The sequence below is a fragment of the Phocoena sinus genome, chromosome 2 (genome assembly GCF_008692025.1).
Source record: "Phocoena sinus isolate mPhoSin1 chromosome 2, mPhoSin1.pri, whole genome shotgun sequence".
NCBI classification, from domain to species: domain Eukaryota; kingdom Metazoa; phylum Chordata; class Mammalia; order Artiodactyla; family Phocoenidae; genus Phocoena; species Phocoena sinus.
The window spans coordinates 42028395-42043616 of NC_045764.1; the positions used below are offsets into that span (position 1 = coordinate 42028395).

The 15222-nt window shown below is 38.1% G+C and overlaps 1 protein-coding gene across 1 annotated transcript in view; it reads right to left on the reverse strand.

The window, feature by feature from the left end:
* The window catches only part of AKAP13 (A-kinase anchoring protein 13), a 332091-nt gene that overhangs the window by 48815 nt on the left and 268054 nt on the right, over window positions 1–15222 (reverse strand). Inside the window, 3 exon segments of the mRNA XM_032623794.1 lie at window positions 1179–1311; window positions 3057–3099; window positions 12672–12780. Of these exon segments, the coding sequence (XP_032479685.1) occupies window positions 1179–1311; window positions 3057–3099; window positions 12672–12780 (285 nt within the window).

The window sequence follows — 15222 nt, forward strand, 5'->3', positions numbered from 1 at the left end:
AACAGTGAGAGGCCCGCGTACCAAAAAAAAAAAAAAAAAAAAAACCAAAAAAACCAAGGCTAAGCATGAAGTTAACGCTTAAATACGTGACTATTCTAGAAACGATTTGCAAGACTCTTTTTCCCCCTAGAAAATTCTGAATTTATTATTCCAAGATTAAGTATCATTTCTCCATTTTACACTATTTATTTGTAAAATAATAGTTCACGATTTGCTAGACTCTTTGCATCTTTTCCAGTTTGCCCATTTTCTGTCCATTCTGCATTTGGGCAGGAGAAATGAAGAGAAAACACAATTCTGGTGGCAGGTTTTGTGGAAAAATTTATCTGAGTGATGACCAAATCTAGTATCTGCTAAAAGAAAGAGATCTTATTTACAAAACTCAGTAAAGTACATTGGCTCTATTTCTACCAGCCCACTTACCTAAGAAGCTTGTCTGCGTTTGCGCTGGTGGCGGGGGTGTGGGTGGCGTGGTGCATGCACTTTTACAAAGATACCCTTGGCGTCCAGTGCTTGTTTATTCCCATACTTCTAAGTACGTACGTACCTGTGTATACGTGTCTAACACACACACACATATACAGTGATTCCTGTGCAAGAACTCCATAACTGATTTCCCTTTTTTTTTTTTTCTTCTTACTTTGCTGGAGTTTGGGTGGGTGAATAGAGTGTAGGGGAGTGCGAGGCAGAAAGTTTTTCCCCACTAATTTGAAATGGAATCTTTTGGTTTAGCACCAGGAATTGGTATAAGAAAGTTAATGCCTTTTTTTTACCCCTTTCTTTCTAAAAATACATGAAAAAAATATTAGAAGAATAGTTATCTCTACGTGGGATTATTACAGGTAATTTTTATTTCCTTATTTTTACCAGATAAGGTACCTTACTCCTAGAAAAGGGAGATAATATCTACCATACACGGTTGTAGAAAGGATTAAATGAGATTCTATATGGAAAGTTCTTAGCCTATAGTAAAAACTCAATTGGTGGTATCACCTCTTATTGTTATTTTCCTTGCTGTTAGTCTTCTTCAAATATTAGGCTATTTGAGCCAGCATCTCTGAACTTATTTCCACCTGTCCCCATCATTTAATTAGTTTCCTGGTGTGTGCAGGTTGTGCCTGGAGCCTACTGAGGGCCTGCTGAGGTGGTCACACAGAAGCGCCCACGAGAGTACTTACCCTGCTCTTCTTACTGCTGGACATTTTATTCTTGATGTAGCTGAACGTACGACTGACTTTTGTTCCACTCTTCCCTTCAAAGTCTTTCTTGGAGGGGCTTTGTGGCAGGAAATTAAAGTTCTCTTCTGTTATACTAAATAGAAAAAATAAGAGTTTTTAAAAAGATTACAGAAGTTGAGTTTTAAAAATTACAACGCTCTACATATAATTCTTTGTAACCATCGTCATGTATTAATTTTAGCTACAAGTCACAGCCAACTTATATACTCACATGAAAATGGGAAAAGGAACAAGAGGTGGACAGAGGCTGCTGAATGGTTTTATACAATAATATCTATCTGAGAACAGAGCACGCCAGAATGCCCATGTTCTAATGTCAAAGCTTGGCTAAGTTTTCTTGTATCACTTATTAGTGTTTTACTAATGGGTTTTTGTGATCTGATGATAGTCTAAAGATCAATTATTCATTAATTATTTTATCTGAAATTTTAAAATCTAAGCACCCATTTATAAACTTCTTTGCATTAAATACGTGTTTGAAAAGAAACCCGTATATGTGATGCAAACCCAGGAATTTTTATGACTGAATGGATATCCAAGTTCCCTAACAGCAGAGATCACACCTCTTTTTCAGTCCTCTGGCACACTGGACAATCAATACGTGAATTCAGCTATGCACAATTTTAGGCAGGCAAAACAGTAGGCCAAACTGACACCTAGTGTAGAAAGATCCATTCTAGGAGTTTCACAGAGATCCAGATGCACTGACCTACTTGTTTAGGACACCTGTATTCTAAGTTCACCCATGATGGGCATGTCTGGACCCTAGGAAATTCACAAAGGTTGATGTCTTCAAAGCATGCTGGGCCCTTGTACACATAATAATTTGTATACATATACAATTATGTACAGTTGTATACATAATCTATTATATAGAAATATTCATACTTTTCCTAGGTGTTCTCGAACAGTTATATTAGAAGTTTTCCATAGAAAGTAGCGTTTGCCTCAAGGGCCTCTGTGAGAGGGCAGACAGGCAGAACCACAAGGGCCCTAGTCAGTAGCTAAAGTCTATTTATATATAAAATATTGTTTACAGCATAAGGCAGTCTGTTACTAAGATAAAGGGGAAATGGTGTGAAAATCACCACTCTAGAAAGAACGAAGAATAGGTAAACTATGACAGAAGTGCAAAGAAGAGCACTCATATTGAGAGAGTTCTGGATCACTGAGTCACAGCTGACGCCTTTGTGAAAAGGAAGGCGACTTAAAAAACACTGTGGGGTAACAGTCAGAACCCCATTTACGCTTAAATTAGAATATTTAATCTCATAAGCTTGAAAAGAGGAATACAAAAATAAACAATGAGTCAAAATAGCAATCTTTTGCCTGCTGTCAAGTAAAGAACCAATTCACTTATTTGGACAGAGGTGTGTACCATATCAATGTATACAAAAGAAAATAGCTTTAAAGCTTAAAATGGCTAAGAAGGCAGCAATACTGCATTAACACAAACACACACACACAAATTATGAAACAAAATGTTCTTAAGACTTAGGAATTATAAATTCCCATAAGCAAAGAGTGCAAAGTTCATAAAGCTAAATATAAGTGTATCCTTATGTGAATAAATGCAAACAATAATCTTTATTATTCAGATGGTGTAAAGAATAAAGGTGGAAAACTATTCAAGACGTTAATTAAAAAGGATATAGCCTTCATTAAAAAAACACTTCTAACCATTATTCCAAATTTATCAGTCAAGGAAGTAAGATTCCAATGAGCTCAATTAACTTAGCTTGCCTAAATGCCGTAAGACATTTCGGATTTCCTTTATTTCATCTTGGGAAAAGGAGTAACAAAATAAATATATAGTACCTCTCAGTCAGATTAGCATTGGTGCTGTGGAAGGGCCGTGAATCTAGAAAACAAGAACGGTAGAATAAAAGTTAGAACAAAAGGATTTTACCTGGGTAACAGACAAAATGTTTAACGTTTTTACGACTGACACAGATAAAGCAAAAATAGCCTTTGAAAGCCAGTGTGGGATGCCTTCTCCTCATGAGGGTTTGGAAGAGGGAAAATTAAAAATGAAACCCTCAAATCAGAACTGGAAAATTGGCAGCAGTGGGGAGTGAATTTCCCATGTGGAAAAAAATTTTAATCCAGGATTCAAGTAACCAAACAAACCCCAAATCAACTTAAAAAAAAAAAAAAAAAAAAAAGCTCAAATGCACGTTTAATTCCTGTTCTCGTGAAGGTACAGAGTCCATAGGTCATCTTTCTGAGATGATGTCAGGGGAGAAATATACAAAAGGAAATTAAATGCCATCCTGTATGCTGTTAATTTTGCTGTCATATATTTCTATGCTAAAAATCTAGCTAATATAGGTCTGATATTTTCTTAAGCATTCCTAGAAATGGATTAGTGAACAGGAAAGAGCATCAGAGCTAGCCTATAAGGTCTAGGCCCTGCCACTAATTTGGGGTGAGGTCTCTGGATTTCATTTCTTCATCTATGAAATAAAGAAGATAAAACAGATGCTAAGGTTCTTTCCAGGTTGATACTGATCAAATGAGTAGGCCAGATACATTTTTCCTTCTTCTACAACTATCAGACCGTAAACTAAAATGGGTCATTAAATCTAAGGCTAAGTCAGATAGGACAATAAGTAAAACAAATACAGAAGGAACAATACCATTATTTTACCTACAACATGTTAATCAAGGTTGAGCTACTTTAGGACTTAGATGAGAGAAAGGCCGCAATCACACAATGATTAATGGTTTCCAAGGTTTTAGGAGATCAGGTATAGAAACACTTTCGGTGTATGATTCCAGGTAGACAAAGGTTGCTCTGTATAACTAATGTTATAATGTGGACAAAACACACCCTTTCTCCTTGAGGTTACTGTGAGTAAAACTTTAATTTGATAGAGATTTGAAAATGTTCCACTACCAGACTACCAGCATTTGGAACTCGTAAAAACTCCAAATTGTTCCAGATTCTGAATAGAAATGCAAAGTTGAAGTTATTACTAACATACAGCCAACAGGTGGAAGTAATGCATGAGTAACTTAAAAATGAATTCTAAGTCTTCAAAAGATTGCCTTCTATAGTTTTTCCTTTTACGTATTTGGGGTTCTTCTTCTATTTCAGTTATAATGCATGGTAACAGTAGCCAGAAGAAAGAGAAAGATGAAGAGTAAGATCTGGGATCTATCTTCCAGCCCTGCATGATCTAGGTGTGAAACCATCAGCATTTTAACAACAGAATGCCTTAATTTACTTAAACAAAAATCAAGAGTATGGTTTAGATTTGGGGGCTTTAAAAATTTTTCCACTCAAGGAGCCCTGAATGATATAAACGGCATTAAATTCTCTCAGGCTGCCAGGATTCTGTTGTGCACTTTATCAATTACCTAGTAAGTTACCACCCTAGTGATATGAACAAAGTAAAAATAAAACCCATAAAGAAAAACACCAACCAGCAGAGACCATGGCCAAGAATAAGCTCCCAGAAGGTCTCTGTCAAATAAACTAAAAACAAGTACGTGATTTGAATACTGGGAGAATCTATGACTCCTATAAGGATTTCCAACTTTTTGGCTGCTGAAAGGTATTTTAATTCATTTACTATGACCTCTGAGATGTGGTTCTGAAAAGTGATTAATCCACCAGTGTTTCTAAAATCAATGCCCCTGAAATTCCTAAAGTGTCATCAACTTTTCAGGGCATCTAAGAATATGATATAACCAATGTTACTTCCATGATATGATTGTAGAAATCTGTCATTGAAGTTAGCCTATGAAGTACTGTTGCACGTAAATAGCATATTTCAACTAGACCTTTTTTTTTTAAAAGGCATGAAATAACCTGCAGACCTAATATAACAACATTCCAGGACTGGAACTACTGGATGGACACAGTCAATCTTTTTTAAAGTATGTTCTTTGGAACACTCGTCTCATGAGATGTTACACATCATCATGAACATACTGTAGTTACCTAGGTTAGTAAGTCTGGGAAACACCGCATACTGAATGCTGCCTTGGAAATTCACAATATACACGTTAGCCTTTGAAACCTGCTTAAACCAGTTTCCTAAATTTATATGGCCTAGAACCGGCCCTTTCTTTTTCTTCCTTTTCCCCCTTCCCCGTAATTCTCATTGTATTTTTGAGTTTAAGGAACACATTCTGAGGAATGCTGGATATTTGATTCAAAGGTTTCTTCAAGCTTCTATACTTTTATGATGACATCAGGTTGGACTAACTGAGTAACCAGTGCTGATTTACTGAATAACCAGTCATAATTTTACTAGTGGTAGAAGAAATACTACTGGGACCTTAGTTTTTTTTTTTTGCCGTGCTGACCTATTTCCCAGCATATTACAAATACTTTGAGATGAAACAGCTTTGAGAATTTCTGAACACTCAAAGTTGCAGACGGATTTTCACAACTTCCCTCCTATGACAACTGGTATAGACTGAATATCTTGTGTGCCTAAACCAAATGCCTTTTAATTGTGCGAAAATATTGAACATATAAGACCTTCATTTGTGCATAAGTCACTTTCCTTTAAGAACAATGCAAAATTGTCACCCTGAGCTTGATATTGCTTAAATATTAAATTTTAATATTTAAATAATTATTTAAATATTGCTAAAACTTAGGATCAGCAAGTGGTAGGGATGCTTAATCATATGGATATTGTAATTGCCTGAGACTCATATGAGTTATATGAAATGAAAATAATTTATTATTTAACTTTATATTAGAAGTAGTTTTTCCATTAAAAATAGCAATCCTGGAATCATCTAGAAATCCTGCACAATTGAGAACAGTGATTTTCATGGGGGTGGGGGGGGATTCATTTCCTCTCCAAACTTACTAAAACTGATACCTTATAAAGTTTTTAAACTAGGTTATTATCAAGTAACAATATAATAATCTGAAACCTACAGTGTAGTAAAAGGATTGAAAAATAAAAGTTCAAAAGGAGAAAAGGTAGGGAAACAAATATCTAACTTCCACCCAATAATCCATGTGGTTTAATCTCAAAGAAAAGGTATTCTTAAATAAATGGCCTGGGGGAGTTCCCTGGTGGCCCAGTGGTTAGGATTCCAGGCTTTCACTGCCATGGCCCGGGTTCAATCCCTGGTTGGGGAACTGAGATCCCACAAGCGGTGCAGCATGGCCAAGAAAACTCCAAAAACAAACAAAAAACTGACAAAATTAAAAAAAAAAAAAAAAAAAAAGAGAGATGGTCTGAAAGGTGAGAAGAAAAAAGTTTAACATTAGTTTTTAAGTATCACAAGTGGACATCTAGGTATCTGTCCCATGAGACAAAAAAAGCAAAATAATGAAAATGAAATTTACATGATCAAATGGAAAGTTTTGTGAAATTACTACTCAGCATTACAAAAGGTACAAGGTGGGATGGGAAGCCCTTATGCCTTTGAAGGTATCTCTGTTCTGAGAGGGTGTCTCAGGCCCTGGAATCAGGTCACTAGATCTGTCAGCACTGGTAGTGTAGAGACGACAAAAACTTTGTTGTTTTATCCAAATTAATTTTCAAAGCAAAGCATGAAGACGAATGATTTAGAAATGATGACATGCAAGGGGAGAAAAGTCCCCAGATTTCTTAGTACCAAGCCTACAGCATTTTCAGCACTGGTCAGGCACTGGAGAACAGCCATTGGACCCCAAAGTTGCTTACTTACTATGCAACTCTTCCTCCTCACAACTGGAGTAAGAAGAGCCAAGAGAAAAGAGAGTTTTAGACTTAAGGAGGAGCGGAGAGATGCTGACGGAGAAGGAGATCCGCCTTGTTGGCTGCATCTGCTGCTGGGCTGAGGAGTGGGTGGACAGAAGACGTTAGAGCACGCAGATCATACCAGAACAGAGTGAAAGGCACCTCAGACCCACAGTGCCGAGAATAATGTCACTGGCCTGGATGATTCCAGGAGAGGCTGTCGAGGTGGACAACGTAACATACTCACATTTTCATCTTTATTTCTGAATATGGCAGAATTCTAAAGCAGCTTAAGAAAATTCATCCAACAAATACGTACTTGTTAGATTATGAAAACACGAAGTATATTACTTTTCACAGTCATCATTTACAGCTGGAGTTTTTTTTTCCTTCAAAGTAAGGAAACGCCTGGAGTGGTGGTGTCCCTCAGGATCCCGTACTTGGCTCTCTTCCCCCTCACCCCAAACCCCCTCATTCACTGTCTCCCCTTCGAGTACAATCTGCATGTGATATAGTGGTGACTCCACAACTTTCTATTTTCAAGCCAGGTCTCTCCTTTGAATTCAAGCCTCATTCATCTCACTGCCCACCCGTGGGGGGATATCCCACAGCAGCTCAAACTGAACAAGTGCATATATCAACTTACCCCCTTCCTCCTGACCTGTTCCTCCTCCTTTATTCCTTCCTTTGGTGAGTGGTACCTAACATCTAACTAATTATCCAGAACACAAACCTGGGTACCATCCTTGAATCCTCTTATCACATCACTCAGTCCTTTTGATTTTGCCTTCTAGAATTCTCTGAACATCAACTTTTCCCCTACTGCCAGTGCTCTACGGCCTGGTTCAGGCCACCATCTACTCTCACCAGAATCCTGCAATAGCCTTCTACTGATCTACCAGCCTCTCCTCCCCAACACTTTCTTCAGTGTGGTCTCTCTGAAGTGTTTGAATCAATTAATTAATCAATTTAATCTACTTAAATCGCTCCATTGCCCTCAGACAAGAAGCCCAAATTCCTCAATCTAGCTTTCCACATACTAGTTCACCCAGCGAATTCCTAGACTCCTCTTGGTCTCGACTCTGGTATCACTTCTCCCCAGTAAGCCTTCTCTGGTGTCTCAAGTCGGAGGCTCCTAAACACCCAACGTTGCTTTCAGTTGCTGCATTTATCATCTTCTGTTACACTCAACTGTTCTCATGTCCATCAGCTTAAGTGTGGTGAGAAAAGGAACCGTGTCTGGAAGTTCATCCCTCTCCTTCCACTGTCCAGCCTGGTGCCTAGCAAAGAGTAGGTACTCAAATATTTATTGAATAAATAAATTAATAAATGAATTTCCTTTTGTCAGGCTTTCTAGAAGCTCAATAACCTAAATAAAATGAAGGAAAAAGCCCTGTATTTACCCAACACAAAAGCCACTCCACACCCCAGATAAATGCTAAGTGATGACAGACTGCAGGGTGCAGCCACTGCTCGTAACAGATCACCTGGCACAAATTCATGTACACTGGCTTTTTAGGCAGCGACGGTCGAGTACAAAAGTAAGATACCATTTTAATGTGTGTTCTAAAGTATTTCCAAATGTAAAGTAAATTTAGGAGATGAAAATGAGCTCTCTTATTACCCCAAATCTAAGAGTATCCCCTTCTTTTGTCACACGATCATGGATCATAAAGAGAAACCTACTTGTATGAATAAGGAGTATCTTCAACATATATGGAAAGAATATGTTCTGTTAACACAGGGATTCAATTTTCTAACATACTCAACTTTAATGACTACATATATATTCCAGCCTTGCAATATAATCAAAAAGACCAATATAAAAAGTCTATTTGCCTGACTTCATTTTTGTTCTGACAAATTTGTCAAATGTTATCTTCTCCAAACAGAACTACCCTAAGAAAATAAATGTAGTCCAATAAATTCTCATCCCACTGTCCAGTTAGAGAGAGAAACTAAGCACAGAAAGTAAAGATAAAATATCCTCATTAGCATCGATGCCTAACTTTCTATACGCCCACCCTGATCTTTGGTCACATGGATCATTTAGCTTTGAAGATCTGGTGCATTTTATATACGTAAATGCCACACTTCAAGTTCTTAAGACCCACTTAGCTTTTGTAGTCTAATGCAAGCTATACAATTACAAGCTAGTGTTGCCATCAAAACATGCATAAGGAACTTGGTCAATTCACACACCATGAGTGAAGGTCTGAGAATGATTCCAAGGACAAGTGCCATTTGTGAACACCGTTGTTTGTGATAACAAACCCTGAAAAATGAAGGGCAAAATGAAATCTCATTAAGAAGCCCAGGAGGTTAAATTGTCTAATGGGTGTCATTCTCTTTTTAATATTACCACCACTAATATGCTTAGCAGGGATACAACCAAATAGTTTACTGTTTCTAAGCATCTTCTGGGTGCAAGCAGTGAAAAGTTAAAAAATACAGTCTTGTTAAGGGATTGTCTGTAATAACTGAATTATTCCATACCTGCAAAAATAAAGTCTGTTTTTAAGCTCTACTGAGAAAACATCTGAGTCTCCTGGCAAGCTGTAAGTCTCCACTCAACGCTATGTTGGGAACACATTTCCTGGAGTGGTTCCTCTGAGGGCAGTCCTCCCCGGCATTTTCCCACACGACACACACAGCATCAGTGTTATTCTGATTCCCTAAAAAGATGAGCCGGCAAGATGCCTCTGTCATGTTGCCCCCACCAAGACAGCAAATCGAAGACATGGGCTAGGACAGCTTTCCTGCCCATTACGGTTCCTAAATCAGCTGTCGCCCATCTACTTTCCACCCCAGAGAATGACACAGAAATATTTTAGTTGTCGCCTTTATGTGGTATTGTCCTCTACATCAATGAATTTTTGAAACAGATTCCAGTTTGGGAATAATGCTGAGTTTCTCTGTTTTTCTAATCTGGCCAGTGACCCAATGATGGGATATTCCAGACAACAGCTCGGTGGACACACGTTTCCAGAAATGCTCAAATGGTAACAGCTATGAAAGGTTGTGGGAGAAGCAGCTAATTTCCTTCAAGGTAGAAGCTAGAACACAAGTAATAGCTGGGAAGTAGTGAGATAAGGCTGAGTTTAGGAAGTATTTTGTCCCTAGACAAGCACAAGACACAGCCACTTAAAGAAAATGAGGGATCATGTTCTAGTTTCTTCATCATTGCTTAGACTCTGGTCAGAGAAAAACGGACCCCAGCACTGCCTGTACACTGTGAACTCATTCCATAAAGATAACAAATGCTTATCCTAAGCCAGGAAACACGCTAATGTGAATTTTAAATAAATTCAACTTAAGCCCTATCATATTATTAGCCCTGTTTAATAGTTCAAGGACCCAAGGTCACAAAGCCACTAAGTGTGCTTACAATAAAGCATTAGTTAAAATATCTTAAGTGTACCACACACTTTAGGCTTTAAAACCACTGGGTAGGTTTTAATTATGATAGTTTCAGCAAGGACGACCATAGCCAAAGATGACTCATGCAGAGTATTTAAGGGATCTGGAATGAAGATTTGTGTCTGCGGCAAGTCGAGAACTACCCAGTTACCCTGAGACTTAAAGGCACAGCATGCAAGATACAAGTTTTAGCCTTCTGTTTAACAGCCAGAATTTTTACATCTGCAAAAAATTTATGTTTCTAGAGCGGAATAAAAAAATACAGTGGGGTAAATTAATTGTATATGGGGAGGGACTAAGGAGAAATACTGTCATTAGAGTTGATGAGCCCTCCAATTATAGTATATGCTAACTTAGGGAAGTAAGTGGGGCTGGCTAATCATTCCAATCTGCACGAAATGTGCATGACAAATCAGAATGAGGGTACTCTACTTTGATGAAAGGGTTGGACTCTTGCTCCAAGCTCTACTCATGACAGCAGTCAGCTACTGATCTCAGTACCCCTCAGTGAGCTGAGCCACAAGTCCCCAGCAACGAGATGTGCCAGAGTTCCTGGCGCTAGAGGACAGTGTTTCCTGGGGGTGACCCGCATCATTTAGAGTGCTGGTTAGCAACTGAAAGCACAGTCAAAAACCATCTTGTTTTTTGGAGGAAAAATAATGAAGTGTTTCATGTATGAGGCAAGAGAGTGTGTCACAGAACAATGGAAAAAGCTCTCTCTCCGGGCCACATTCTGTTGGTACTGGGCAGCTGTTGCTGCAGGAGCAGGCCCTTCACCAGGCCACGGGAGGAGGGGGTGCAGAGCTGAAACGCCTCACGGGCTGTCTTTGGTTATCAAGTTCTAGTTTTCTGGGTTCAAAGCCACTATAAACTATTTTGTTATAATAATTTTCATTCTATACCAGCAAAACCACTAACCCAAAGCCAAATCAAGACCAAACCAAACCAAACCAAACTAAGATCCAAACAAAAACAGGAACTGCTATTTCAGTCAAGTTCTGTGAGGCTGTACCTGTTATCTTGGGGAATAAGTCATTATTAGGCACCTTTAGTCCAACAGGCCAGACTGGTATTTTAAGTACTAATCATATGAAAATGAGGACGAAGTTAACAGAATTATCCATTATGCCTTAACTCCACCGTGGAAATTAAGAAAATGAGGCCTCTAGTAAGTCAAGAATGGAGACAGAACATCCCATTAATACAGGGCAGCTACTCCTGTCCTCAACTCTTTTAAGATGAGTTATATATCAGGGGACGCTGAAGAAACACCAGAAATACCAGGAGGGGTTATACCCTTTGCTTCAGCCTCCTGAATACATGATCTTTCAGCAAAGAATGTAATGTACCATACTCTCTTTGATGAGAATTTAAATCTTTATATCAAGATCCCACACTGCAACTACTCATGAAAAAGAAATCTATTTTTAAAATAAAACAAAAAAAGTGGGGTTTCCCGAAGAAACCTTTCTGTGGCAAACATCTGGATCCAATTCAAATATGTTTTCGAGCATCTTTAATTTGCAAACGCTCTGTGCCTGTGGATGCCCGACGTCTCTACTAACTTTTATAGTCATGGATCCTGAATCTGCATACAGCTCCAGTAATCATTTTTGGCTGTAATCCTTTTGGCATTTACTTAACTGACTAAAAATGTATCTCAGTCTCTCTCTGTCCTTCAAGAGTTTGACATTTTTAAAGAGCTCAGGAAACTAGTACTGGATAAAATGTGGATAATTGTACTGTGGTAATATAAGAAAATATCTTTGAGACATAAGAGCATTATATGTATAACTTACTTTCGGATGTTTCAGAAAAATCCTTAAGGACAGAGATAAAGACAGGGAGCAAGATGGATAAAACAAGTGTTAAGATAACATTTGGAGGCTCCAGGTCAAGAATATGTGATTATGTCTTTGTACTGTTTTTGCAACTATTTTAAAAAACAGTTATTTTTAACTAGAAAATAGTTATAAATAGTTAAAATATTTTTATTTATAAATAAAAAACAGTTATTTTTAACCAGAAATTATCTCAAAATAGAAAGTTTTAAAAAATGTTTGTCAGGTTTAGGCCTAAGAATACAATGAATTTAATGTGTAAAGGAGATTTTTATGTAGTAAAAGGAGGAAGATCCCCAAACTGAACTCTGTATCACCTTTTTTGTAAATGATGAGCCATTCATTCAGAGGAACAGGCAGGCAAATGCTGTAAGGTAATGGCATAGGGTCTTAAAGTGGGGAAAAAAAAAAAAGAGAAAGAGGAAAAATGTTTAAAATATAATATATTTAATTTAAAAAGGTAGTATACTCACTGTCCAACCCAGGATGGCTGATTGTCATTAATGAGATGGATTTTGTCAATGGAGAAGAAATGGCTGATGTACAGTAATTAAATCCCTGTTGTTTAGATCTGTGACATGTCTGTGAAGGAAAAAAAGTAAACAGGTTCTGAGTACCTGCCCTCATATTTCTAGATAAGCACCAAATTTTACATTCTGACTCAGCCTAGGGAAATAAGGCAGTACACAAGAGGAATAAGAGCACAGGCTTTGTAGTCAGAAGTCTCCCCCGCCACAAAACAGCTGCTCAACTTCGGAGAAGCTACCTAGCTTTTCTGAGCCTTAGTGTTCTTATCGGCAAAATGGGGACAGTTAGAGTATCCATCCTTTACAGTTGTCTCATAACCCTCATAATACCTAATGACGTTTCAAACTTCGTAAGTGCTTAATAAAACATCTACTGAATGCATAATCAGATAAAAATAATTTCACTGGAAATACCAAAACTACATATAGTTCTTGCTCTTTGAAAATCTAAATATCACTTACAGATATAGTAGGATACCAGTAATATTCTTATTTTAAAGAGTTGGAAACAGAGATACAAATAGAACGTATTTTAAGATCACAAGCAAAGTTGCCTGTGCATCTGGACAGAAGCCTAAATCATTTTCACTTCCTCTTCTAAGATTACACTGCTTCTACATGAACATGAGGGTGACTGGAATTTGACAACTGAACTCCCTCAGTAAATTCACAGCCACTTCAAGGCCATGTAATCCAACCCACTGCAGAAGTTCCTGCAACAAAACCCATGACAGTCAACTAGTGTTTATTAGTATGCTTCCAGTGATGATGGGATCCCTCTCCTTTTGCTTTGAGAGAGGCCATTCTAATTGGCAACTAACTTTAATTACCATAAATCTCTTCCCTTCATAGTAGGCTGAAATCTGTGCATGTCGAAAGGGAAGCAATGAAAATCCGTCACCAGGGTGAACTCAATTGCGCCAAAGACTTCTGATTATTTAGAGTTTGTTCCATGGGTAACCATGGAGTCTGAGGCAAACAGCTGCTATGTTTTGAATACAACTGTGAGGTCTGAAAAATGACATCAGTGAAAGGCAGAGATCTTCAACAGGAAGTTGGCTGCAGGCAACTTGTGCACATCAGTGATACCAGCAGCCCAAATATCCACTCTGAGGTTACACACAAGATGGAAAACTATGGGTGGGCAGAACCCCTGGGAGACTAAGCACACAAGGTGCCACACTGTCAACAACTTCAGCTAGGCAGACTCAATCAGAAAGGCCATTAGAAAGACATCACTTACTATAAAACAGGGTCACAGATAAAATTCCTAGGAATGTCAGTTCAGGAAAGGTTATTACATAAACAATATGAAGAAAATTAAAGTGTTCTCATTTCCTCATTAAAAGTCATCTACTTCAAAGACATGGAAAAAAACAGTGAGACTAACAGTCTGGAATTCTGAGTTTGATACTGTTCAGCTAATAGCCAGTTACGAGGCTTAGGCAAGTCACTTAAATGGGCTTGAAGTTCTCACACACCAAAGCTTGAGCGGAATAGGAAGGGATGTACTGGCTCTAAGTCTATGATTCTGTTCACAAGCACACAATTTTTGGTATTTTATGTGGTCCTACAAATGACTTCCAAAGGATTCTATACAGGTAAAATGCAACTTTTTCACTTGTCAGCCTTTCCACTTGTCAGAGATGCTCTCGGTAGTCACCAAATTACAGTTTCCTATTTTTTTCCTCCCTCTTCCTGTTACCATTAGGCTAAATAAATCTAAACCATTTACTTCAATGAATATATTCTCTGTATTCTTGTTATTTTTCTTAACTTTTTCTATAAGGTATCAGGCCAAGCAGCCACGGGTGGGGGCCAAAAGGAGGTAAAATTCCTTTAGGCCTTCAATTGCATTTTCCTTAGGCCTAAATTCTCTTAGGCCTTCACATGAGCATAAGCGATACGTTCATTACCAAGGTAATCCTCTAGTGACAAATTTATATTTGGCCATATCATTGCTATGTAGCAGGATGTAATAAAAAATTAAATTTCTACACAAAACCTTAGTCACTGATTCAAAGAACTGGTTAAGGTTTTTGTTTGTTCAATTTGAAATGTTTCCTTACATTTCTATCTAAAATGCCAGTCACCTATTCAGAGACAGGTGTTTAACTTTTTTGTTTGTTTAATTAGACATGTTTCATTTGACTGTGTATCCCGGAATCCTCCCAGAAGTTAATCCAAAGTCTCCTCGGCCGAAGAGGAGGAAAAAGGACTCAGTGGGGTAGGATGCTAGAAAAGCATACGATTCAAATTCTCAACTCAAAAACTCCCTGATGGTAAGTGATAAAGAGAAGATGAGAACTAAGAAAAAGTCACTTGGTCTGGTGGAAAAGCAAGCCCAGGGCCCTTCAAGACAGGAATTTCAAGAGCGTGATAGTGGTGGACATTAGGTGGGGAGAAAGAGAAGGCAGGGAGTGCAGATGCTGTCTCAAGTAGCTTGGCAGTGATAGGAAGCAGAGAGAATACTTAGTTGTTGCCTAGACAATGCGAT